The sequence below is a fragment of the Pelecanus crispus genome, chromosome 15, assembly GCF_030463565.1.
Source record: "Pelecanus crispus isolate bPelCri1 chromosome 15, bPelCri1.pri, whole genome shotgun sequence".
NCBI classification, from domain to species: Eukaryota; Metazoa; Chordata; class Aves; order Pelecaniformes; family Pelecanidae; genus Pelecanus; species Pelecanus crispus.
The window spans coordinates 8,030,503-8,057,784 of NC_134657.1; the positions used below are offsets into that span (position 1 = coordinate 8,030,503).

At 38.6% G+C, this 27,282-nt stretch overlaps 1 protein-coding gene across 1 annotated transcript in view; it reads right to left on the reverse strand.

The window, feature by feature from the left end:
* The window catches only part of CFAP74 (cilia and flagella associated protein 74), a 48,109-nt gene that overhangs the window by 17,562 nt on the left and 3,265 nt on the right, over positions 1–27,282 (reverse strand). Inside the window, exons 4-20 of the mRNA XM_075721598.1 lie at positions 26,838–26,936; positions 24,915–25,019; positions 23,574–23,747; positions 22,921–23,031; positions 21,592–21,694; positions 20,688–20,845; positions 18,532–18,742; positions 17,446–17,628; positions 16,204–16,377; positions 14,935–15,053; positions 12,397–12,463; positions 11,854–11,943; positions 9,602–9,772; positions 7,502–7,676; positions 5,399–5,511; positions 4,442–4,564; positions 3,205–3,326 (exon numbers count right to left, since the gene is read on the reverse strand). Coding sequence (XP_075577713.1) covers positions 3,205–3,326; positions 4,442–4,564; positions 5,399–5,511; positions 7,502–7,676; positions 9,602–9,772; positions 11,854–11,943; positions 12,397–12,463; positions 14,935–15,053; positions 16,204–16,377; positions 17,446–17,628; positions 18,532–18,742; positions 20,688–20,845; positions 21,592–21,694; positions 22,921–23,031; positions 23,574–23,747; positions 24,915–25,019; positions 26,838–26,936 — 2,298 coding nt within the window. The remainder of the gene's footprint in view (positions 1–3,204; positions 3,327–4,441; positions 4,565–5,398; positions 5,512–7,501; positions 7,677–9,601; positions 9,773–11,853; positions 11,944–12,396; positions 12,464–14,934; positions 15,054–16,203; positions 16,378–17,445; positions 17,629–18,531; positions 18,743–20,687; positions 20,846–21,591; positions 21,695–22,920; positions 23,032–23,573; positions 23,748–24,914; positions 25,020–26,837; positions 26,937–27,282) is intronic.

A 27,282-nucleotide genomic window follows, 5' to 3' on the forward strand; every position in this document is an offset into this window, starting at 1 on the left:
AGAGAGAGGCTGTCTTATGCCAGAAACACACTGAGCGTGCTGCTGGTTTGGGGTTTTTTCCCCCAAAACCATGGTGATTCCTTTTAAATAATGTGAATTCACAGATTTCTTGTAACTTCTCCTCTAATGGCAGAGATTCTACAGGGCTAGAAGTCATAGTGTGGCTAAGCTGGTACTGCCAGTTCCTCTGCTAAAACTTGTGATCAGTTTGCCCTATGAATGGCGTATTGGAAGGTAGGAAACATCTCCCTGTTTACTGAATTCTGGCCATACTATAATACAGCGATAGCCACAAACCATACCCTGCTTTGGAATTTTATGCCTATGTGCAAAATTGCCAGGCAATTTACAAATATTTCAGCTTGTCATTTTCCTTTTCTTGGACTGGTTTACAAGCTGTCAGTCCAGATGGTCTGCTCTAAATCAACAGCTATAGCATGTGGTACTGGGAGCCTGGAATGATTTCTGACTGTTGACAATCTAAGAGAACTATATACTACTTCATTAAATCAGTGCAGATTATACCCTGCCAAAGAAATTACTTTTCGAAGTGATTTACATTAGACAGGATTCTGATAAGACACTTTCACCTTTTATGCTGTTTATTTATGCTTCCCGACTACCATATTCTGCATGACCAGAAAAAAAAAAAACCCACAAAACCTAAACCAAAACCAAAAACCAGTATTAACTAATGTTTTGCAATTCTACAGAGCTTGCCGAGGCACTTAAGTGCCAGAGCTCTCTAACTCGAAAACTTGATCTTCTACGTATGCTATAGATTACGGAGTCATAGATTGCAGCAGCAATAAGATAACGAAGTTCTTTCTGCTCTGCTTCTTCTGCTTCAGGTGTTTGTGTGTACTGGCGGTGAACAAAAGGCTATCCCGATACATCATCTCCCTCAGGTCTGGGTCAGATCTTGCCCCAAAAGTCTAAGAATTCTCTTGCTACAAGTTCTAGTGGTTTTTTGTTTGGTTTTTTTTTTTTTCCTCTTTTCTATCACTAGTTTGGCATTGGAGCAGAAATTTGTAAAAATAATCCTGCTATTCAGGAATAGGCAAGTATCCTATTAACGTTTAATTAAGGAATCTGTGTTCTAGAGTTCTGCTAATAAGAGCTCACATCTGCTGTATCTGCACTTCAGTCCTCACTGGCTAAGGCATTTCAGCAGTTGTCAGACAAGCAGCCTTCTCAGCCGGGCTGTGGTAACCTCACCCTTGGTCTCCTTCAGCGAACGGGTGCTACGAGCGTTAGTTCACAGACAGCACTGCAGTAACTCTTGAGCTGATGCTCAGTTCACACACCAAGCCATTGTAACAAACCATTATCTTCGTATGGTGACAGCAGTTCAGAGGCTTCTTTGCTAGCCTGATAGTTGTCCTTGGCTCTGGATCCTTTGTCTGTGCATAGTTCCAGACCACAGACCTTCGCAAGACTACCTTTCCCCGGCTTTTCACTATTGCAATTAAAATACAGCTACTTCCTAGTCTAACCTAAGAAACGACTTATTGTAATTTATAGCTATTTTCAGGAGTTTAAATTAATTCTGTCTGAGAAGTGGTTTGACATGCACCACGTAACAATGAGGAATCCTCTGTCTGATACACGCTACAGCAAAATTTCAATAGCTACTAGAGGAAGAAACTTCTCAGGCACCACATCTAACTGAATGATGAAATCTATCTACTGTTGCAGGATAAAAAGTTGAGACATCATATTCCTGCACATGAAATACTTCGTTATACAGTCATTTTGGCTGAAATTCAAAGACAATTTTTCCTAACTATGAAGAATTGGGTGAGAAATCAAAGACTCGATTTGCCAAGGTACCAAGGACAGTATACTATATATTAAGTGCTCTTAATTTAGTGAAACTTGGCAAAGGATTGGCAGGATTTTTCCCTCAGTTAAGTTGTTTTGCCCTAAGCAATTTGACAGCTTCTATCTTTGGGATCCCCTTGAAATCTTAAGTTTTCATTAGGAGAGTTATTCTGCTTCTATACTTTTCAGTTTTATCCCTGGGTTATCTAGACCAAGTAAAATCACTTACATAACTTGTGCTTGTCATATCTGTAAGCTGAATTTCTGAGATAACAGCTTTACTCATTTCTTTCCAACTGTGAAGAATCTCTGCAGTCTATAATTCTGGTAAGAGGTTTAGAATGGATGCCTTCCACAGAACCAATCTCCCCCACCCTCCCACAAACCCACCCCAATCCTATTTAAATAGAATCTAAGAAATGCAGATTGTTAAAATAAGCATTCAATAGTGACTGCATTGAGTAGAGGGAAGACACCCAGCACCTGAAGACAATTAAGAGAGTAAAAGTTCATGTAACCACTCTCTGATAGCACCAAATCTCTGGGAGCCGATGAGCTGAAATACTATCTTTACATGGCAGTGCAAACAGAACCAGTCTTCAGATATTACTGACTTGGACTACAGAAACACCCAGACATTTTTTCCCCTGTAAATTGGTATTTGGTCACTATCTGTACTTACAAGGTATCTGTCACTCCAGTGCAGTGCTTAATGCCTATATGGGTTAGAAAAAGTTGTTCCCTTCCCATTTCACAGTAAATGCAAAAGGACCGACACGATTTATCCAGCATCATATCCCAAGTCTGGAAAGACCAGTGATTGACCTTCTCAGTAAAGAACAGTTGGCATGAGGCTGGCTTCCAGATCGTAAGTCTCCCATGGACTTTAATTAAAGGTAAAATAACTGAGAAATAACAAAATATTCTTTCATAAAATCGCCTGACTGAATCAATTATACCCAATGTGCACTTCATTTTAGACACATTTATCTCCGTAATGTTTAGGGTGCAAATTCCACATGATGAAATTCTGTGGAGTTGCTATTCCCTAGGGACTTCACAGTTATACCACCGAACAGGTACAGCGTAGGGAATCTTGTAGGGGTGGGAAGGCATGTATCAACCCGGCTACTTCATAGCTACGGCTGGCCTTGGGAATCTGGGATAGGAGGGTACCCAAGTCCCATTTCCGCAGAAGTGTGGAACTCGGAGGGCTTGTAATCAGGATGTCCTCCTGAAATGCCAAGGAAAAAGCCAAACTGTTCTTCAGCTTCCTATGACAAGACGGGTCTGGCACAACGGAACTTCAGGACATCACCTATGACTTGGGATCTCCTTATTTAGCTCTAGAAGGCAGCTGATAATGGAAGAGTAGCTCACCTGCTTTGAATGACAATGCAATCCTGATAAAGTCGGTCATACATACAGATCTTTAAATCAATGTTGGGGTTGGGCACCCAAACTGGCACATCAATAGAAACTCCAATGGCACTGAAGCACAGCTGTTAATACATAAATCAAGAGTGTAATTATTTTTGTTTGTCTCCAATTCTTACTGATCTAGACAGAGCAAGAATTTCTGCTATAAACTACAGCTGAGGAAAGTATTTTATTACTCATATTGCAACAGGTTCTTTAATTAGGCAAAGCTATGAAAATAATTTGTAAAATAAAGCCTAGATGCTATGGTGTTCCAGCAGAAAAAAAGAATTATACTTTAGTTTGGATTCTTTGACAGAGAACAGAAGGAAGAGCATGCTGCCCATGATATTGAAAAGAAATATTTAAAGTGCACCTAGCTTAAGTGAATGTGCGGAAATTCAAGAGACTGCAGCTTGTTTAGCCAGCAAAGAAATGCAGCACAGCGCCATACTTCCTATAATGACCTTAGGCCTGACCTCAGTGACCACATAGCTCAGATTTAGATAAAATGATCCTTGAAGAGAGGGTCCTACCATAGGAGCCTGCAGTATGCACCTGCAGCTCCTCTTGTAGACTACTCCATCTGTAGACTGTGGGGAGAGCCAAGACTGCCCTACTGAGCTTCTTGGAAATTTTTCTTTATTTTTTTGGCAAGCTTCTGTTCCCAGGCAGAATTTGGCTTTCCATAAAGTGTGGAATCAAAATATGCTGAAGTGGTAACTAAAGTTGTCATCTCTTCCAGCTTTCACACATCAGTTTCACTACTGCATGCTAAATAATTCCAATTCTGATACATCAGAAAGAAAATAAACTACGTAGGTTGGGCATAAAGAAGAATACTGTCATGTTTGTTTCCAGGACATTAGATGTTTTCCAGCACGATGTCTGATAAAATGGGAATATCAGAATTATTTGCACAGAAACTTAAGGGAATCAACACGTTTAATAATCATACTGCATCAGAAAGAAGGGCCATGATTTACAAAGTTACCTCCCATCAAACCACATAATATATAATCATGTGATACCTCACTGTTATTTCTTATCATGTTCAGAAACGTATCTTCTCTACCTCCTTCTCCTGTTTCTAATACAGGATTCTGAGCAATTTTAATTATTGGGAAAGCAGAAGTAGGAGGATTTTAAACTCTGTTTCTACAGTGTTTTGAAGCAAGTCTTGCACACAGTCACTTACTGGTTTGCAGTCTGAGTTGTCAAACACGATCACAAATTCTGCCCGCACATCCCCAGGGATAGCTGGGACAAATATAACCTGAAGTTTGACTGAGCTGAAGGGTTCAACTTCACCTTGAGTAACCTAAACAAGAAGTAGCATGTTTTTAATGAAAATCTGACTGTATTATTGTAGTTGGCTATAAATTATATTGAAATAAAGCAGCAGTATATACACATACTATACAAACACTCTATTACACCTAGTTTGTAACTAGACTGAATGCACAATGCAAGGGAAAAATCGGTATCAGTAGCTCCCTAGGAGGTTTAGTGTGGGGAAAAGACTTGACATGACATGTGGTTTCACAACCAGGCGTGGTCAGAATTTTACTGAGAGTCTCCTTTTACTGCAAGACTCTGTCTGACAGCTCGATAACGTGGTTTACCAAAGCGTTTCCATCATATATTGGTGACTATGTGACTAACACACAGAGAAGCTGGCTTGTGCTGCCATTCAAAGATCTCGACTGATTTCAGCATTAAGTCCACCTGCCTTTTGTACGCGTAGGTAGAAGCCACAAATGCTAGTACGAACTAGCATCTGCACTCTCATACCCAGATTTTAATATGGCTCAAGTTTGACATTTCCCAGACATTCTTCCTGCCCCATCTTTTGTGCTGTCACTAGACTTTGTACAACCACACAACATAGCAGAAAAATCAGTCTGACAAAAAAAAAGTTACATTATAGGAAATGTAAATCTCTACAGAATCTTTTGCCTCCAATAGGTCTTTATAAATCAAAAGAAAGGGCAAATATGTGATTTTGTTTTAAGAATTAACTGTGATAAAACAAAGTCCAGCGGGCTTGAAATTGCTCGCGTGCTTAAGCATTTCCCACCAGAGCCAAAGCAATTTATTTGATATAGGCTTAGACTAGTGAAAATCTTGTCTGTATTCTCAGGATGTTCATTACCTTTCCAAGCATAATTTCCACTGGTGTTTCTTCAGGAGAAAGTTTCACTAAGTTACATGCATTGTCTGTATCTAGATCTGATCTGGAATTTAGTACACCTTGACCAAGTTGTTCTGGAGAAAAAAAACCAAACAAAATCCCACAAAATGCTGGATGTGTGCATCTATTCACTGAACAAAAACATCAAACAGAGCAGAAGTACGTTGATTTTGGTCAATACTGCAAATCCAATAATGTAGACCAATGCTGTGGAAATACGAATGTCTAGAAGTAAATTTCTGTTTGGCCATACAACTTTGCTCTAGTCCAGAAGCCTTCCTTAGGCACCTGGGCCTTCTGCTACAGAACAACATCATGAATGTTTCAGAAGGATAAAGTATATATCAGAGATTGGTACATCAAGGAATGCAAACTCAGCTGAAAGTGTGAGCTGGGCTTTAAGAACAATTTCAGTGGGACAAAGCAATGCAGTCAGCAGGACCTGAAAAGCAAGTGAAAGTGCTGCTTCACTTTATTTTCAAAACAACTGCAATAATAAGTACCTTTTAATTAACAGTCTCCCACCAGGGCTCCAGAGTGCCTTAAACTAATGCAGCACGAGAAAGACGAAGCCAACTTGGGACTGTACGGCAGTAATCAACTGGCAGCCACATGCTTCACATTAACCAGGAAAAAGATCAGGGTGTCATGAGATATGTTAATGTGCCAAAGCAGTGGATTTTTTTTTTTTTTTTTTTTTTTAAGGTCTGAGAACATCTTTAAAGGTACGTGTTCTGTGGAGACAGCTATCGCGATTTATGGAATCACTCCATTTCACAATACAGATCCTACATTTAAAAAGAAAAAACACCCACAACCTTTTCATGGAACTTTCAGTTTCCTGCAATTAGAATGATCAACATGCAGAACAGATACAGAAGTTAAGAAAGTCCTCCTTCTACAAGACTGGATTTTATAAAAAAATATAAACCTGTGATGTGGATTTCTATTCTGAGAAGTGGGTATTCAGTTGCTGAGACAATGTGGTGGGTTGACCCCGGCTGGATGCCAGGTGCCCACCAAAGCCACTCTATCGCTCCCCTCCTCAGCGGGACAGGGGAGAGAACACGTAACAAAAAAGCTCGTGGGTCGAGGTAAGGACAGGGAGATCACTCAGCAATTACCGTCATGGGCAAAACAGACTTGACTTGGGGAAATTAGCTTAATTTATTGTAAATCAAATCAGAGTAAGGTAATGAGAAAATAAAAACTAAATCCTAAAACACCTTCCCCCCATGCCTGCCTTCTTCCCAGGCTTAACTTCACTCCCGATTTCTCCACCTCCTCACCCCCAAGCAGCGCAGGGGGACAGGGAACAGGGATTGCAGTCAGTTCATCACACGTCCTCTCTGCCGCTCCTTCCTCCTCAGGGGAGGACTCCTCACCCTCCTCCCCTGCTCCAGCATGGGTCCCTCCCACGGGGTGCAGCCTTCAGGAGGAAGGTGCTCCAGCACCTCCTCCCTCCTGCACTGACCTTGGGGTCTGCAGGGCCGTTCCTCTCACATGTTCTCACTCCTCTCTTCAGCTGCAATTCCTGGTGTTGCACAGGGGTTTTCCCCCCTTCTTAACTATATTATTGCAGAGGTGCTACCACCTTTGCTGACAGACTTGGCCTTCGCTAGTGGTGGATCCATCTCGGAGCCGGCTGGCATTGGCTCTATCGGACACGGGGGAAGCTTCTAGCAGCTTCTCACAGAAGCCACCCCTGTAGCCCCCCCGCTACCAAAACCTTGCCACACAAACCCAATACAGATGAGAATGTTAGCAATTTTGCAGTTTCTGTAACCTAGTTGGTTTCTGTATTCTGAGACTGAATTGTTGATCGCTAATGAGAAGTGAGATTCTCTGCTGCTGTTGATATAATGGTGTCAGCACATTATTTTTAGTCATTTTTTGTGAGGCAGCATACAAAGAAGTATAACATTACTACTAGAATGATGAACTACTTAATTTACTGAGTAACTTTGCAAACTGAATCCCATAGTTCATTACAGGAAACTCTACAAATGGATAATGCTTAACCTGTGAAACTGCACTGCCCGTTTTCTAAACCAGTCATCTCACCTGTGGAACTACTGCCCAGGCTTGTCTCAGTCCTCTGCTGCTCCACCTGGGCTACACAGTAGGTCACTTCTTCACTATGGTCAGGACAAACTTGTTCCCTGTTTTCAACCACAGATGTCACAGGACTATTGCTGACTTTCTTTTCAGGGACACAGTCACTGAAATGTTGAGTAACCTATTAGAAAACACAGAAGAAAAAATTTTCTACTGTGACTGTTCATCTAGCTTGCACCAGCTCCAATTTTATGAAGCAGTTGCAAATCAGACTTGCGTTTTCTTCCAACTGTTCCACGTTATAAATGGAGAAATGTTGCACTTTCTAAAAACTGCACATTCTACTAGACCTTTATCAATGAGCAGATTTAATTTTTGCTGGCTGCCCAGAACAGGTAAATAACATAATGGGAGCAAGACAATATAGTGTTATTTTACAATTAACAGGACTAACAGTTTTCTAGTGGAAACACAGGCAGTTCTATGTCAAAACTAAGTCTGCTAAAACTGGATTTCTCTTTATTACACACCTACAAAATATAGAATACAGAAGGATAACCATGGATACAGGCGGTGTTATTTCACAAATCCTTTGTTTGAGCTACACTTTTAATGTAAGGACAGTATGAGAGTTGAAAACCACAGCAAACAGCTCAGCAATTTCACTGTCCATACTATTTAATGTGGTGTTTCAAAAGAGAGGTCAACCCTTTTCTTAGAACTTAAAGCTGGGTTAGACTATGAAGTAGGGAATTTTGAAAACCATCTGAGCCAATGGCTCTTCAACAATCAAAGAAATTAAAGACTGCACTGATGGAACAAAGATGAAGTACCTGCATTGTGTTTACAAGAGCATGTAGGCACTTCAAAACAAAGATATGCAACCTAGTAGTGATACTCTCTCTCATCAAGGCCCTATGAAATGTGTTTATGGGTACTGCCTATGCAACACTTGAGGAAGAAGGAACATTTATGATAATGATATTCGTCAACACAGGAATTACAAAGCATGAGTTCCTACCACAGTGGGTGGCTGGTTGTTGTTGGCTGGGTTTGGGCTTTTTTTTTTTTTTTTTTTAAAATCTGAAGCTCTCTCCACTTTAAGAATAAAATCCACAGCTTATTTAGAAAAGGAACAAGTACATCTTCAGACTTAAGCTCTTCAGTCTTCTCAAAAATCTGTCCCACAGTGCTGACATGCAAAGATGATTGTATGCATGCTTTCTTCGTAACTGTTCTTCACTTAATTATCTGCTACATGGAGGAGCACAGCTCTTGGGATTCCTCAGTTTTCTGTCAACTTTGAAACTGGTGTGCTGTAGGAGCAATCACCATCAGGTCTAACACCTCACATTTTGTCAGCTCTGCACCAAGTGTCTGAGTTTTCGTACACTTCAACAGTCTCTGCTTCATTCCCACCCAGGACATTCCACAAGACACAACATTACAATCATTTGCATTCATTCCACTACTGATTTGAAAGACCTTCCTTCAAGTCTTTTAACAATGTTTATTATCATAGTTTTTAGGCAACAGCCTCAATGTAATTCTTAGTTGGACTAAGAAGACTTATTGACAAGCTGTTGTTACATGGGAAGAACTGACTGTCCTTCTTTGATAGGAAATTTAAATTAACAGCTCTGAATTTTTCAAGGAAGATCAAGGCTAGTGTTCCCAATTCTCAATACTTTATTGCTAGTTTTGCAACAGTTGGTATTTTCCTGAAGTCCAGGAGCTGGGATTTTAAATGACTGTGTCAGAATCTCTTCTTTTAACTAACGTATTTTTTCCTAGTTTTCATGGATGTGGAAAAAATAGGAATCATGACATAAATGACTAAAATGTAAAAACAATTATCATTGTTGGCTTCCTTGCCTCCTCCCTCCCCCCCAAATAATTGTTTTAAAATTTGTCTTGTGATATTTGGGGGTCTAACAGATTATATTAAGATATACCAACCCAAACATAAACAAACTACTAGAGGCTGGACCAGACGATCTTCCAAAGTCCCTTCCAACCTGAGCTGTTCCATGATTCTGCACGATTCTACCACACTTTGCAAAGCAGAATATTTCTATCAAATTGGGGAAATGCTTTTGAACCTACCATTCCAGGAGAAGATTTTGCTGTTGCCCTGCATGTACTGCTGTCACCTGCTGACATCTGAACTTTGAATCTTGTTCCCAAAGCTCCACTGTTTGTCAGGTTGATGGTCTGTGAAATTGTCTCTCCCACCACATGGCTGCCAAAGTCAATGAGCTCTTTGTCTAGTGCCAGCTGTGAGAAGAGAAACCATTAATTACTACTGTCCTAGATAGTCAGTAATGTCAATTGAATGAGCATCCACCTTTTCAAGAATAGGACTTTGAAGTTCTTATTATCATTTCAAAGACGGTATCAAATAACAACGCAAACTGTGAGTGTCTTTCTGCTTTTTTGTAGAAGTCAACTCATTAAAACAATCAGCCACCAAGCCAGGAAACATGAAATTGCTACTCTCCCCTTAATTGGTTTAGTGGTGGGGCTCGGTAATGTTAGGTTAATGGTTGGACTGGATGATCTTAAAGGTCTTTTCCAACCTAAACGATTCTGATTCTAATGTCCTGTTAAACTGAGCCACTTCCATTTCAGTCCACTATATGACAATGGAAAAAAACAGGTTAAATTCTGTTCATAGTAGCAGCTTGCATAAGTCTTCAGGTAGTTACCCTGGAAGTAGGCAATATTTACGTACTGATTCAACATTGTTGCTCTTGTGTTACAGTAAAATGGTTTTACTAGCATCAAGCTGAGAAGCAAGCAGCATTTAACATCATATAGTGACGACGTATCAGTTTATAACACATCCCATCTTGTTTCTTTTAGCTACCATGGTTCACAGCCAGTTTAAAAAGCAATACACTTCTTCCTATAGAATTTTTAATGACTTTGTAACTGGATATATGATAACAAAAGGCTTGTAATTCAAGTTCAAGCACCAAAAAGACAAAGACAACTTGGTTGCTTGCTAGTATCCTGCTTACAGCTGAACTCTTCCCACTTTCAGAGAATAAAGAACGGGAGTTCCTGCGTGTCATTAGCGCACAACGATGGTAAGAATTCTCTAGGTGAAGAAAACTATTCCTCTGATCAAAGATTAATGTGCTGGCTTTCTACTGCAATGTGCATTCTCATCTTCAAGGTCTTCTACCTGAAAACCATTAGAGTCCTATGCACAGAGTCAGATTTAAGTATGCAATATTGATGTGATATCATTCTAGCTTCCTACAACTGCTTAAAATTAAGCACATCCTTAAATACTTTGCTAGATTGTTAATAAATTACAGTGCACTACCTTTCCGTTACTTCCCCCCTTCTCTTATCCGTGTAACAGATTTTTCTTGATTCATTTCCCTGTGCACAGAAGTTTCAATGAGCAGTCCAGTAAAGAAACTACATGCAATCTTATTCATTCAATTTACTGAAACGTAGTATCACAAACTCCAGGAAGACATTCATATGTCTAAAGCCTTTTTTAAATTATGTTTTATTTATTATTTATTTTTATTATTACGTACGCTCCCAGTATACCCCAAATTTTGCATTTGCCAGTCTTATTCGATACTGGGTGTCCCCTTGCATAATCTTTTTCCTCTGGCATTGTCTATTCTCATCTATAATTTCTTTTGGCCTGTAAAGCCAAAGCTGCTCCTAGGTGTGAAGGAAGTAATTTAGAAATGAAGTTGCTGCTTTTATCAAATACTTTCTGCAAGTGAGCTCATAGGTAATTAAGGTATCTAAAAGAAGTTAGCGCTGCCTGTAGTTTCATCTCTTAACAGTAAGAAAATTATGTTCTTTGCTTAAAATTCGGTATAGAATTCTCAAAAGACTGAAAGAAAGGAGAGATTATATGCTTTCTGTAAATGTCAGAAAAGACAGAAAGATACTGTGATATTTTGATTTTTGTCTACATAGAAAATTAAAGTTAAGAATAAAGTACTGCAGGTCCGAGATGGAATTTCCAGAAATTACAAGGAGAAAGATAGCTCATTTCCAGTCACCATTTCTCTTCCCTCCATTCACAATGTAAGATTGTGTCATCAATTTCTAAACCGGACTACTTCAGTTAATTCCACTCTGAAGTTAAAGTTACAGTTCATGGCTAAGTAAATCCATTAGGATAAGTCTGTATAAATCTCAGTGTAATTTGGGAAGCTTAGGAAACAAGTAATTTTCTGGAAAGAGACTCTCCATTTAAAAGGAAAAGAAAGAAATACAAATACCTCTTGCTAAATATTTCCAATAATGTTTATGCTACCTCACATTTTCTATTACTGTTGTTATACTGACTCTGAACATACTTTTAAAAAGTCACTTACAACACATCTCTTGGCTGTACATTTCAATGGAACAGAAAAATAACCTGTCTGTGCCATAAACATGACTTCTCCTTCCAGAGTTTCATTTATCTAGAAAACAAACAAACAAAACCCAAGTAATTTGCAAAGATTTAGCCTATGTAGTCTGATGAGAAATATTTTCACTCATTCTTTGAGTAACATATTAAAATGTATCCCTACAGATTCTACATTTCTGCTTTAAAACAGTCTTTGGTAACTGCCTGGCTAACTTTAGCTGTGCAATATTATAAATCTTTCCATTTAGAGCAAGTTTCAAAACATACTCCAAGAATACCTAGCAACAGGCAGTTTTCTAAAACGTGCCCTTAGAATATGCCTTATTACCATTTAACAGAGCTTGAACGTGCACACAGCTGTCCACGTACAACGGTACCTTTTCTAGAAGTGTAGTTTGTTCCCTTGTTAACAGTTAAGAAATTAAATGAATGATGTTTTTAATCAGGCTAGTGGATTATACTAGGATTCTCATCATTGTGTCACTTAGCACTCAGGTGCACTTACCATTGGCTTAAATGTTACCACCAATTCACAGGACATTCCAGCAGACATTTTGCCAGGTGGGTCAAAACTATGGAGATAATTAACATAAGACTCTGAATTAAAGCTACGTATGAAACATCCAGCTCCTACTCTAGTAACAATGACAGATTCCCCCCCGCCCTTGGAGTAATTGCTCGGAAAAGTCAGAATGAGTGACAGATTAATGAAAAGCTACAGAAGCCTGCTGCAAATGTAAAACTACAAAGGCTGATTCTTGATTGAGGTTTTACTCGTAAAGTCTTAAAGTGCTTTTAAAAGGCAAGAATTACTGCCTTCATGCTACAGCCAAAGAGGCGAAGCCGAGGCTCAACCATATCATCACGAACGGGGTGGACCGGTCGCCTAGTCTAACAAGCAAGAAGCGGTCTTGCCCCGTTGTCCATTTTGGGTGTCGCTCGGTCACATCTCCCCTGTCCAAACAGGAAACAAAGCGGGGGCGGGGGGAAGGTAGCTGCAAATGATTAGAGAATGTGCTGCTTGCTGCGAACTGTATCGAAATTATCTTGAATCGAAACTGCCACTTATTGCAATGCCTCATTTCATGGTCCCTGTGATGCAAGCAAAATGCCCATCAGAAGACAAGAAATCTCACAGCTGCACTCTAAGGGAATTATTAAGGCACTACTGGAGACCTATTCTGCCTGAGAGAAACAGAAAGGAAGCCAGACAAAACAGGTAACTAAATGTTGTTAGCAATGGGAATACCCAAGCATACTGAAACACAGAACATCCATGCTAATCACAACTTAATAAAAATAAAATTAAAACCAAACAAAAGCAAGATGAAACATTTTCAGACAGAAAAGGGAATCTGTTCAGAAGTCATTATATCAAGAAAAGAGTTAGGCCTTGCAGAAAGGGTTGTTTCATTTTTGGTCACAAATCAGAGGTACTGATTGAAAATATGTAATTGTCCAACGTACTAAATGGAAAAAAAAATTCAATCTTTGAGAGCATGAAAAACACTGTCATTTTGTGATACAATTAGTAGCTTCAGACTTTGTAATAGAAATTAAACATATAAGTGGGTCACAATTAAATCCACCTACATGATTTCAAAACAAGCAAAAAAACTATTCACATTCAGCCGAGCACCAGAGCAAGTTTAAAACCTGAAGTGCTCTGCTGTGTTGTGGTCAATTGTGCATCTCGGTCAGTCTGTGACTGAAGTGCTAAACATCTTCACCAAGATCCGCAGCAGCTGGATTCAGACTCGATAGCTCTCTGGTGACTACCCTCAGTCAAGAACTGTGGTATGTTCACATTCCAGCGTACTCTTACAGGGACGAAGTGGGCAAGGAACAGCTTAACTACGCACCATCATTTTTCTTAGCAAGCTAGCTAGAAATTCCAAGTGCAATCTATCACTACGAAGTGGCAGTGGGTAGTGAGCTGTAAAACTATGTCTGGAGTATGAAATCGGTTACTGCGGTAATACGACTTCTTTATTTCACTGGGGCATGATTAAACAGTCACAGAAATGGTTTCTTCAGGTCAGTCAGCCATAAGAGTTGAAACCTTAACTTTTTACGTAAGTCAAATGAATTCACTCTGATGTCCCCTATTTGTCAATAAGCTCCACTTACACACAAACAAGGGCTTAAGCATTTTTTCACTTTTAGGCTAGACTACAATCACAATTTTTTTTTGTTTCAGAGAGTTCCAAGTAAATATATTATTTTCTTGACTTCATTTTTTAGAGAAAGGCAAGTTGTGCAAAGTAGTATTTTATATTTTTAAAGGCTTGAAATATCTCCAGAGAAAGTGAGTCTCTGAATTATTCTTAAAAAGAAACATTTTGGGGATATTTCCATTTGTTTACAGTCAAATAGAATTATCAATATAGTTAAACTGAGATTAATTTGCAATGTCTCCCAACCGGACAGAATACTTCATTATATAATCTGTCATCAGGATTGTATGAATGGATTGATGGGAAATACCACAGGATTTCAGTTTAAGTGCTCTTTGCTCTGAGATAGATTCCTTTCTTTCATCAGCTTCTTCACATTTAAACTTCAGCAGTAATCTGGAAATGAGTGTGAATACATGCTCTGAAGGATGGCAGCTGGTGAAAGAGGTTTGCTGAGGCTTAAAGGCCTTTGTGGTGGCCTAGAAAGAAGCTTGCGTCCTCTTTTACTTCTTTGTACCTACAAAGAGATTCTTTTCCCCTTTTTAAAAGCGTGTGCCATTTTTGGAAAAAAGCGTTCTACTTGTTCAGGGCTGGCAGTTACCACGGGTCTATATTGCTTTCCACACATTAGAGACTGGTGCCTTGCTCTCACCACTACAGAAACCAATGGCATGCAGCTCGGGCTCAGTAAACCTCTTACTTCTCAGCTCTGAGACACGGTTCCTCTCCTCATCACACAAGAATGGAATATAATAATTAAGACTTATTTACCAAAATCTATTTAATTTGCTACAGAATTTGGTTACATCTCCTGTTGTGGTACAACGGTAAAAACCAGCAACGAGTCTACAGTTAATTTTACTTACTGAATACTGATGAAGTCCTTGAGCCATTCACTGATTCCCACTAGTCTGCAGAAATTAACGCTGTAGGATGCATTTATCAAAACTATCTTCTTTTTGTAGATTTGACCAACGTCAAAATCCTTGGAACACCAAACATATCAGGTGGTGTGAATTACAGGAGGTAGCATTTACGCATATAACGACAAAACCAACTACTTTTACCATAGTTGTGCTCACAGTCCCTACTGGGATCACAGGCCTGTGTGCAAAGTATTGTATAAATCCATCAAGCATTGCCCTGCTCCAAACCAACCCTTTTAAAACATACAGCCCATAAAGCCAGGAACTCCTGCTTCACGGGTGGGGCCACATTATCTGGGTTTGTGCACAGCTCATGCACCAAGCCGCTCGGTCTTCGCCTGCAGTGGACGTCAAAGACATTATGTCACATTCACGGTTTAATAGAGTTGTTAACAACTTAGGCTGCGGGTGGCAAAGACAATACAGATTTTTTTGAACACAGAGCTAGGTGCCACAGTCTTCCAATGGAGGCCTGCTGTTCCTGTGCAAGGCGCAGGCTCCCAGCTCCTATAAAGACCAGACCACCACGCAAGCTGTATACCTGGGCACGGTCATTAACACACAGACAAGAAGGGTCCTGCAGGCTGACTGGCAGCATGTTTCTCCGACACAGTCGGAAGACTTGTCTGACGTGCCACGCTAGCAACCTTTCCGAGTACAGAGATGAAGCAGGCATAGCGTTGTACTTTCTGACAGTACGCTTGTAATTACAATACGGAGATAGAGTGCAGCTCCGTTTCCTCACGACCAGTACAATGTGATGGTCACTTGCAAACTGAAATCAAAGAACTCATGACTACAATCCAGTTAAGGACATTATTTTCTAGCAATAACGAATGTACAAACAATATATAAAGTAACAGTTACGCTGCCTTTTTAAAAGCATGGAACACAGTCTAACTAGATGTTTCATCATTTGCTCACCCTTCTGACAGTATTTAAAATCCCCTAAGTAAAGGAAGTATTTTATAATTTAGACCTAAGCAGTAAAACTAAGTATTTTATATAATCTATATAAACTATAACTTACCTAAGAGATTGCTAGAGAAAAAGGCAAGTACTGTTTCAGGTTTGACTAAACACCTATTAAAGACAACAAGATTTTTTTTTTCTTCCCAGTGCAACAGAATTTGGATCAAGACATCAGTGTATACATACGAGTATATTCATACATCATCTTTATAGATCCTATGCACAATAGCCACTAACCTTGAAATGAATGCAGCTTGGTTTACTATAGAAAGTACCTCCCTTATATTCATGACCAGATGCTATTTGCTTGTGAAAAATTCCAGTTTGGGATTCCTCCATTTTTTTCTCAAAAATATCTTTTTTCTCTACCCTTGTAGCCAGCTGCTTTGGATCTATTTCTTCTTTGGATATCTAATAAGGAATATCAGTAAAAACCACCATGACTGTAAGTGTGATCACAGAATCTGTAGCGCAAAGTAGAAAAGTCCGCAAATGGAATCTTTTAGGATCTGGCCAGCCTTTGTCTGTTTCTCTCCAGATCAGTCTCCTGACTTCCATATGAAGAATTTAATTTATTCTCTGCTGTCTGTTCTGTAGCTTATCATCATCTCACACTGTGACGTAATATTTTTGACAGCAGTATTAGCTCTTCTGCACTTAAAGAGTTTTTTCCCCTCAACTTCTTAAACAAATACTCATTCAGAAAAAAAATCAGCTCACTTCACTGGAACACTTCAGTTGTGGTCCAGTGCTTCTTTCATGCAAGTATATGAATATGTACTGACATTATTTATTTTTGATTGATTATAAAGTCTGCCCTTAAAGGCCTCCTACATCTCAGAAAAGCAGTATATGCAAGTATACCTTAGAATAACATTTAAGATCTTAACGACACAATTCCACTCTATAATAGTGTATTATTTACTTCTGTTTAGAGTATAGAATACTATTTGCTAGAAAATATGCTTTTCTTTGCCTAGTATGGTATGAAAAAAGTTGTTTCCACATAAAGCAATCTGTGTTGCCAACTCAACAGAAAGTCACATTTAGGTTTTTTTTTAAACTCAAACAAGTGAACATGATGTGATGTATGTCTTCACATACCTCTGAACTAAAATTGAGGTATTGTTTTCTCTTTAAGAAAACAAATGCTGCAAGAACAGTGTCAAACAGCAATTACTCTGATGATATTCTCACATCTGAATCTCTATATCTATGAAATAAAGCCTGCATTTTAACTGCAAAATAGATAATTATTGTTTTTAAGCAAGGTTTCTAAAACAGCACTTGCCAGTGTCATTACCTCAGATATATACAACTGCTAGAGAGGCAAATGAAACTTTTCTAATCCATTAAAATACTTTTATGGATGCTGTCAAAATTCTGTAAAGACTGACTTAACAATGAGTCAATTACAAAAGGATCTCATCCATATTTTTTTTCTTTTCTATTTCTAATAAGACATATCACAATATTTACCTTGTGCAAGTCACATTCCTGACTCCAAAGTCCTGGGAACTCTGGTTCTGCTAGGGTCTTGTCCCTCTCATTCTCATCTTCACCACTGTCACAGAGCACATCGTGGGGTATTTTTCCAGAACTCTCTCCTACAGAAGCAGTTCTCTCACCAGCTGAGGAACAAGCTGACGGACAGCACCACGACTATTTGTGAAAGAACATAAGTTTTGAAGATACAGTTAAGACTGGAGGACAATTACTTCAACAGTTAACAGTTTCTGAGGAGATTTTTTAATACAAAAATGACAGGTCTATGAAGCTCAGAGGCCAAAGATGACAACTTAGCTTGATCCCTTCGTAAGACGCTGAATACAGACAAAATCTTCCGTTAAAAGCATCTATATGACATTAACTGTATACTTACAGGAGGCTAGAAACTAGTCCTCAGGCACGACAATACTGACTGTAGGTTTTGAATGTTGTGTATCACATGATGACCAAGGGCTTTGTTGTAGTATGACTGTTTCTACCAGCACCTCTCCCCCACCCTTCTTCTTTTAAATACCTAAAGACTGCATGAAGCCACTAGTTTCAGCAGGGAATTCAATTCACTCCACCTCCATTTTCCAGACCAGTACTCCCTGGAATACTGTGCAGATAAAAAAAGAACCCACCCAGGAAGCTTATGTCTGGAGAGAACCACTGTCTCCTTTCTAATACAGTGGAAAGGCTTCTCTTGTACTGACAAACTGATCTGAATCCTTACTCGGGGATGAGGGTAATTAAACAGGAAGCGAGAGTACTTTGCATGGGTTTTGATGCCTGTTGCGATTCACGTGTCCGAAAGTTCACCTGCTCTTACAAATGTGCTTAAAAAACCACCCCACACCAAACAGGACAATGTCTTTATTCATAGAAGCATCAGCAATCAAGAAAAGCGAGACTAACAGTCATTAAGAGATCTAATGGAGAAATTACTCTGCACTTGTTCTGTACTGTCTGGTATTTGGTCGTAGCCTGTGCTATTCACAGGCAAAAGAATTCACTGCCCTGCACCTTTAACAAAAAGTAAATCTAAAGACAGTTCATTCTTAGACCTTTGTTTACCTGTGATACTGCTCCAGCTGAATGTTTGCAGGTCTTCTCAATATATTGCCATGTTTTCATTCTCCACAGTAAAGAATCCTCAAGTTTACCACCACCCTTAATTGCCTTAGTACAGGATTGCCTTTTTTTCTGCTTGTGAATAGAAGCTTTTTCTTGCAATATCTGAGAGACAATCTCAATTTTTCTTGATTTTTGCTGTTCTCTAAAAGCTCTGTAATCCAATGTTGTAAGAAATATTAAACCAACCATGGTTATTTACTAATAATATTAACTACAGTCCAGTTTCTTTTGAGCCTTTAAGCTAAATAGCAAGTCTTTAAATTGGGTGCAGTGGTAATTTGTGTCAAGACACCAGGCGATTCAGAGGCTATTTATACATTTTTGCGGACTAAATATACTCTATTACAGTGTTTTAGAAGTTGAGGAGTTGACAAAGCATACCAGTCATCGCTACTGAAAATGAAGTTTTAAAATAATTTTCCTAACCTAGTTAGCTATTTAAAGAAAACTGCCTATTTGAAATCCAGTGGATTTTATCAAGGGAGGAAGAATGTTTAAAGGTAAGGACATAAGTACTGAACTTGGAAGGTATGAATTCAAAGCTATGCATGACTACAAATTCCACGATACACTGGGTAGCGTGACAAAAGCGACAGTAGATAATTTCATCTCAGTTTTAAAACACAATTTTCTGCAACAAATATTATCCACACTAGTGATTGCTTTTAACATAGTCTTTCACCAATAATTACTGATTCTAAATAGGAGCAAAGAAAATATCACTTCTCATTTAAATACAGGCTACTGCCTACTGAAGCACTTTAATGTCTGAATTTAGTCTCATGATGCCCCATTGCAGCAGATAAGTGACATTGTATTTATAATCTATTTTTGGAAAATCATGGTACAAAGAAGTTAACCATGGTTACAAAGACATGGGAATGGTATACTGGCTCCCAGTGCTATCTGCCTTAAGTATAAAGCCATCCTTGGTTCCCATGATCAGTTCTTTCTGAACCTTTTAATAGGTGATATACAAATTAATGACATAATGGTTTTAATGACTAAAAAGCTATTTTCTTTGGCATATAATTCAGAAATATATATTCAGGCTGAAATATACTGAGAGAAAACTGAGAATATGCCTTCACAGAAAAGCAGAGAGGCAGTACCCTGGGAGAAATAACTAAGCGGTCTTTCAGCAGATTAGCAGGATGGTAGCTGAAATTAGAAAAGAACTGCTGTGAGAAACATGACACGGCTAACATTAAGACTAACAAACTGTGATCCCCCTTGGCCTGCAAAGGGAAACAGCCACAGGGAGAAAGCAAGCAAGGCAAGAAGGATTAAACTTAGAGTCGGATATTTCCAGCAGATCTCTACCAACTGATACGATTATTTTATTAACATGACTTTTAGAACATATTTAGGGATAGCAGAAGTGGTGTTATGCAGCTGTCAAGACTGAAGCTTTATTTAATCAAAACTTAAGACTTACTGAACCTTTACTTATTAAATCTCTAACATTTGCTACAGGTTTCTGCCTTTGTAGCAGAGCCAGCATGCAGAAACACATACCTCGGCCACCCTCTGTTTGGTATCTTAGCTCACATTCATCTTCATAAGTGGTTAAAAACAATAATTCAGCTTTGCACTGGAGCAGATGAGATACGGGCACATTCCTATCAACTTTACTACAAAGGCAGAGGAGTAATTTAAATAAAAAAAAAAGTACAAAGGAGAGTACGCTGCTTCTGACCTTACTGCAGCGCACTATTGCAGAGATTGTCTCTAAAAGCCTAAGAAAGCTATTTAATTTTTGTAGGGACAGTGTTCAGGAAACGCAGAAGTACAGTTACTTCAGGCATCCAGTTTAGGTTCACTGAATTTCCCTCCTGGAGTAGTTTTATCTTCTTTGCAGTAATCATAGAACACAGACTCCTAGCTTTGGTTCTCCGAATAATACCTAAGCTAGAAGTTCAAGTCACTTAAAACAGACTATACAAATATCACACATACAGAGTATAAGGATGAGTTCACTCCCTTGAGACAGCATCATTGATGTTATGTTTTCAGAATCTGATTAAGAGCTCCAATACATTCCTGCATGAGCATCAGTAAGCAGCTAGGAGTTTGATAGAGCTATGGATACTTACTGTTTCTCTTTTTCATGCTCTAGCAGTCGTTTATGGAGAAAAATTTCCTTGGCAACATTGCCTCCTTCTGCCAGGATAGCTTCCCTCATTTTCATCTCCTGCTTCTTTGCCTCAAAGGCCATTGCTTTATTCCAAACCTGGAGAGTTTGGAGTTTTTCCTATGAAGCCATACAAACCACAGTTACGTAGTTGATTCACGTATTAAAGAATATAAAACAGAGAATCTAGTGTTGGTCCCCTTATCTAAGTATAAATTTGTGGTAGATTTCTCTGAAGGAGAGCTTATTGTTTTTAATATACACGTTAGTCATGGTGCGCTGAGATGCGGAAAGCTCTGACTAGGTCAGGGCTACTTCTTTACCCTTCTAGCCTGCCCTTGAATTACTACTCTATGAAGCAATGTGAAAAGATACAGTTCTAATCAAATTAGTATTAAATTAAGATCATTCCTTCAGATTCTACAGAACATAAGTAGAACAGCAAAGTAGCATAGCTCAGAAATTCTTAATATACATTATTTAAATTCTTAAGTAACTGGTTTTCTTCCATATGTTTTCTCTGTATGAAGTATTTCTGCACTGGGATCCAAATAACTGGAAATGCTTCTGGCTGAGTTTTCGGAGAACTTCTTTGTCACATGCATTATTTTCAAGAGAGCTACCCTACCAGAACAACGGGATTGTTGACAGACTAAACTCCATAAGTAGGTGTCAAAATCTACCTGTGCAAATCTAACACCATTACTCCTATAGTTAAATTCTCCCCAGTTTCAAAAGAGCTTAGGTCGGTGATCTGACAGCATCACACAACAATTCTGCAATGAAAACTGAGACGACGTTCATTAAACCCTAGCAGTCTAAGAGGGCAATTTCTTCATTCCGCATGGAAGCCGCAGCAGCAGTACCCTATTGGAAGTTATGCTGTTTTTCAGGGAAAGCACAGCTTGTATCCTTCTCTCCATATGCTCCTGAGTTTTCACTTCTTCCTTTGCATTTTTTTCATGAATTCTGTAAGCAAAGTAAAATCTTTCAGGCTCATATCCTGGAAAGCTTTTAGTATTAGAATGTTTAACCTGACAAGTAGTAATTTGACAATGTCACCATTCTTCCTGTAAGCCTCTGTGTTTACTATGATACTGGGTATGGGTACAGTGGAACAGTTGGAAGACTCTTCTATATACGTACCGCTCAAGTTACAAGTGCCAACAGGCTTTCAACTAGTTTGCTCAACAACTTTTTTTTAATTTTGAATATGAAGAATGTGTTCCACATTATGACATATGTCTGGTTGCTAAAATAAAGAATTCAGGTGTTGCTCATATAACCAGTATCTAAACAATTATGTAATGAACTTCATACGAGCCAACCACTTGTACCCACACTAAAAATAAACCCTAGAAACTCTAAAAGCCAGAAATATGTGGGCATTAATCAAGTCTGAGAGTATTCCAGCTAATATAATGGCAAACTAGGAAAAAAAAAGTAAGATCAATATATTTGGTACATTACTCAAGGTGGTGGTGGGGGAATCTTATTTGGGTGTTTGTTTTTCTTAATTATTACAAATTTGCACATGCCATCTAATGAAAAATAAACCAACAAAGAAGCAGTACAATTATTTCAATCATTTTTTCAAATAAGTTCTAATATACAAGTAAAAGTAAGTAACAAACGTTCACACTTCTTTTAGTGGCAAAATAATTCAACACCACAGTAATTATATAAACATAAACCTATGAAGAAAACATTTAATTTACCATCAAACAGAAAAGAACAGGAGCACAAAGAAACTGCCGATCAACCAATTTTACCAGACAGCAAGAAAGCTTTTTTTACCACACTTCAGATGGAATACAGAACGGCAGAGTGCAAGTTTCAAACCTGGAATTTAGTTATACTACTTCAAACTACTTCAGTCAATGACACACATATATAAAATGTTTCAAATCATTATTAATGCCTACAAGTAGTCAGACCCCTCTGCATCTCATCAAACAGGCAGTCCCTGCAGCTACAGGGAATTGGAAGATGATACTAGGACAGTAACTGGATTTTCTTCTTTCCAAGTCCTTTTGTGCCATGTAAGATTTGAATGCTTCACAGCACTGGTACTGTGGCAGAAGATTTCCAAGTGTAACAGAACCTAGCAGAAAAATTATTATTTTCCAAAGCCTAAAGGATAAAGTATTGTACAGCAGGGAATGTACAGTGACAGAAAAGAAGCGAACAATAACCTTGCCATGCTTTTTCTCAGGAAGTATACTGCTTTTTCATGGTTCCTTTTGGCATCTTCAAGAATTTTTTTATGCCTTTCTTCATATTCTTTCTGGGCTTCCTCTTCTTTTCTACAAAACACAGGCAAACCAACAGTGGCAGACAGGACTAGGGAAACCTCGATTCCAACACAATGACATCTAAGGGCAGGGTTGGGGAGTTTATTAGTATGTGCTGAAGTGAGGACATCAGTCTTCCCCCCCCCAACATGGTCGCTTGTTTTCACAAAACCTACAGACAAATTGATAAACCAGTGTCATCCTCCTCTCCAAGAAATCTCAATGAACTTGATCGTAAGTTCAGAAGGTGCTGGCAGCCAACAACGATGCAGACATATGCAGTTAGTCTGATCTAATAAACTTCATTTCCTTTGAAAAAAAGCATTCACAGTTTTTGTCTTTAGCAAGTTTATTTTCATAGACCAGAAATCTTTACTTGCATAACTGCAAGACTGTGGGCAATTCTAATTTTAATTCCATTTCCTCATAAAATGTTCCTGAAGCAACACCCAGCTAAGAAACACAATACCACTGGTATTTGAATTAGCTAATCTTCTCAGCTGGCTAAAAATAACACAGAGAAAGGAAGCAGAGTCTGACTTATAGACACTTACTTTTCTCTAGACCGCCGATTTGCTTCTGCTTGCAGTGCTGCTATTTTTTCCTTCCAAATCCGTACTTTGGCTCGTTCTTGGTATTGCATCTCTAGCTCCTCCTCATCTTTTTTAAGTTGTTCATGGAAGATTTTGTATTTTCCCTGCTCAGTTTCTATCTGCCACATCTCAAGCCTTTAAAACAAAGCGTGAGCTGTTTTCACTGAAAGACTGACATTCTTTCACTTACTTAAGGCTATGGAGTAGGTAAGGCTCTACGGTGAAAATGAAAATCTAGCCACACTTTGCTTTTTAAATTATATTGTAAATCATACCCTGTCACTGACACAGGTATTGTACCTTTCAGACTAAGGCTCATATCTAACAGCATATCTCATTTTAAAGACATCAAAAATACCAGTCAAGAAAAAAAAGAAGTAAAAAAATAAAGCTCAATGTTCTGTTTCTCAAATTTACATTTACCCAGAAGAAAATATGAAAACCAAGAAAATGTAGAAAAACAGCCTTTTCTTCAACAGTAAATAACCTCAGGGGTAGGCCATAGCTTTTATTCCTCTATGCTTGCTGAAGGAATTTAGATATGATAGGGATACATATAAACAGATTAATACAGTTATTGCGAATAACACAATAAATAAGTCAAGCATTTTAAAGCTATTACACAACACTGCAGCAGAACATAGCGTATTGTGGTTAATCACATCTATAAGCTGCCTTTGATGTGATGGCATTAATAGTTGTACCTCTGGTGCCAAAATATAAACACACTTGCCTGTTGCCTTCTGCAAAAGACAGTTTTATTCTGTCTTATATAACTAACTAATTTAGTATTGTGAACAATAAGTTACAAGCAGCAATATTAGCTCAGCGTAAAAATACACAGTACCACTACAATGTCTCCCTCATTCTCAATTTCAATCTTTTCCTTTATGCCCTATAAAAAACACTAAGAGGCATAAATTAGAAGTGTTTATGCTCATTCAGAGATCAGTATCACAGACAGGTCTACTTTAGTCCAGCTTATTTTCCATTTAAAATGAGACCTGTTTAGGTCCACAATGTATGCACAACTCCAAATAAAATCAAAACTTCATTTATGTGTGCAAAACTAACTTAGAAGCTGAGTCATAGCAACCAATTTCCTAAGAAATGAACTGTTCAGGCTAAAAGTTGCTCTCAAGATCCTTTGCCTTTCAGTCAACCTCACATGACCTCAAATTATGTAGTTCAGCACTTACAAGCAACTTCTGTAGTGATTAACTTTTGAATCCATTAAACAGCATATGAAGACCATAATAAAGACTGACTCCCATCACGCTATTTTCTCATTCCCTCACTTACATGTTTTCTTTTAGTGTCAAAGCAATTTTCAACTCAAAATCCTTCTCTTTCTCCAGTTCAGTGCACAGTCGTCTGCGCATTGCCTGAAGGCGGGACAAGGCTGCGCTGTTAACATTAAAAAGAAACAATCAGAAAGAAATTGGAACTAATAAAGGTTAAACACACACACACACAAGGTCAGCAACAATATAAAATAGCTTTGAGGCTGAGATTTATGTATTAGAACTTCACTAATTTATGCAGCCTCTTGTTTTGCCTTCTAAGTGTCCATTCTTCATTCAAAGGCATAGCTTGCTTTAAACTGTTACACATTGGTTGAAATTTACAGAGGAGTATTTATTTCAAAGGCACTGACCAGCAGTTTAATGTGACTATTCCTTTCTCAAGCTGATAAAAGTAGCATTATTAATGAAAATAAGTTTAGGCGAACCTAGACTGATTTCGCTTTTAAAATGGCATTACAATATTCCATGTACTTTGCCTACAATGGCAGCATTGCCACACAGTTGTTTATTCTCCTTGGTCTTCTCCACCCAGGAAAACTAGTAGGCAGTACACTACAGAATCAGACAGTAAACTGACTATATTCAGCATAAAACTCCCTTCCTCAACATGAAAATTGGAAATGGATCTTCTACCTGCAGTCACTAATCTAACTTCAACATTTTTGTACTGGGCATCAGTAACGCTAATGGTAGCCAGTATTTTCAGTATTGCTAAAGCATGATGCCTTTGAGCTTCATAAGCCAGAAGTTTATCAAGTCTTATTACTCAACTGTTCACTTGCTAAATATAACAGATTGTGAGAATTGCTATTTTTCTGCATATCTAGACCTCATAATTCAACCCGTCTTAAGAACTTCTACAATGTTTTTCTGTCTTTGTTGGTTTCTGTTACTAAGACTGTCTCTTTGGGATCCTGAACAGGGAGTACTAGCATCCATCGCAGGAGCCTCAGTAGCATTCAACTCACCATTTTCGCTTAGGCAGCTATTCCATTTTGGCAGTTAACCTATCTTTATCATTCATCGATATACTAACTTGAAGATTAACACAGGTCATAAAATGCAGCTGCGAAGTTTGTTCACAATACACTGGTTCCTGGTACACAAGCCACCCACTTCTTTCTATTTAAACCAAATGTGAAGAGTACAGTAAATTGCCTCCCACTTTATAGCAAAAGTGTTTCAGAACAGCTCCTGTATGCAGGACTACTCCTGAAAGGCATTCACACATTTCACAACACAGAACAAACAGAAAAAGAAATGGCGCATATATAGATACAAATCCTGATTGTAATAGTTACCAGAAGCAAACCCATGACCTCTAAAACTGCCATAGCACATTGGTGTTGCTTCATCATACTGAACAGAAGTGATTGTGGCCCTGATAAACATAATTGACAGTAGTGGGCTAGGCTGATTTAATAACCTGTTGTTATATTTTAAAATAAATGCCTCTCTCCTATCCATTGCTAAGTTTCCACCTCTTTCTGCACTGATTTACCCAACAGTATATTACCTCTAGACCAGAAAGCATAGAGATCAACGATTCCCAAGCCAATGCACCATTATTGTTTATTTCAAAAGGAGGAATTATTGCTGAAAATACGTCAACTGCAAAGCGACTGCAAGATTAGCGTTCACCAACACGGGAGTGAACGTGTTGCTCTGCTCGCTAGCTGAAAGAACAATACCCTTGTATCAGAATGGCCTTCCAAGCCAACACAGTTACATCTTAACCCAAGAATGGCAACGGGTGTCATCACTCATCTATTAACCTCTTCAATATACGTGCTTAAAAATTCTATCAGCTGTTCAACAATGTGAAGAGAGGAAAACAGGAAAGTTTCTCTCATTAATTATACACATAAACGTAGTGGATGGCTGTAATCTTTGGTATCCAGAAATACTCTCTACCTACACATTGCCAGCCTCCTCCTCTTTCTCTATTTCAATGTCTACATACTCCAGCTGCTTTGCTAGCATCTTGATCCGCAGCTGACAGGTACTCAGCTTGTCTCTGCAAGAAACAAACAGATTATTTCTCTTTTCTATGTTCTCTACCCTTTTCCATGAAACTCTTCCTTTTGGGGGCAAGATTCACAGCTCGGATTCCTTCAACCCTCCCAGCTCCCCACCACCAGCCCACTTTTTCTTTTAAGATCTTATTATGAAGTTCTTCAGAAGCCCTTGTTAATTTCAAGCAGTTTCTCCAAAAATGCAGAAAAATGTAACAAGAGTTTATTCTGACTTAATCCAACATTCAGATATCAAAAATGACAACAGCATAAACGGCATCTTTTTACATTAGCCTTCTTCAGATATATTTGCTGCTAAAGAACATCTTTGTGACCTTAACATCGCAA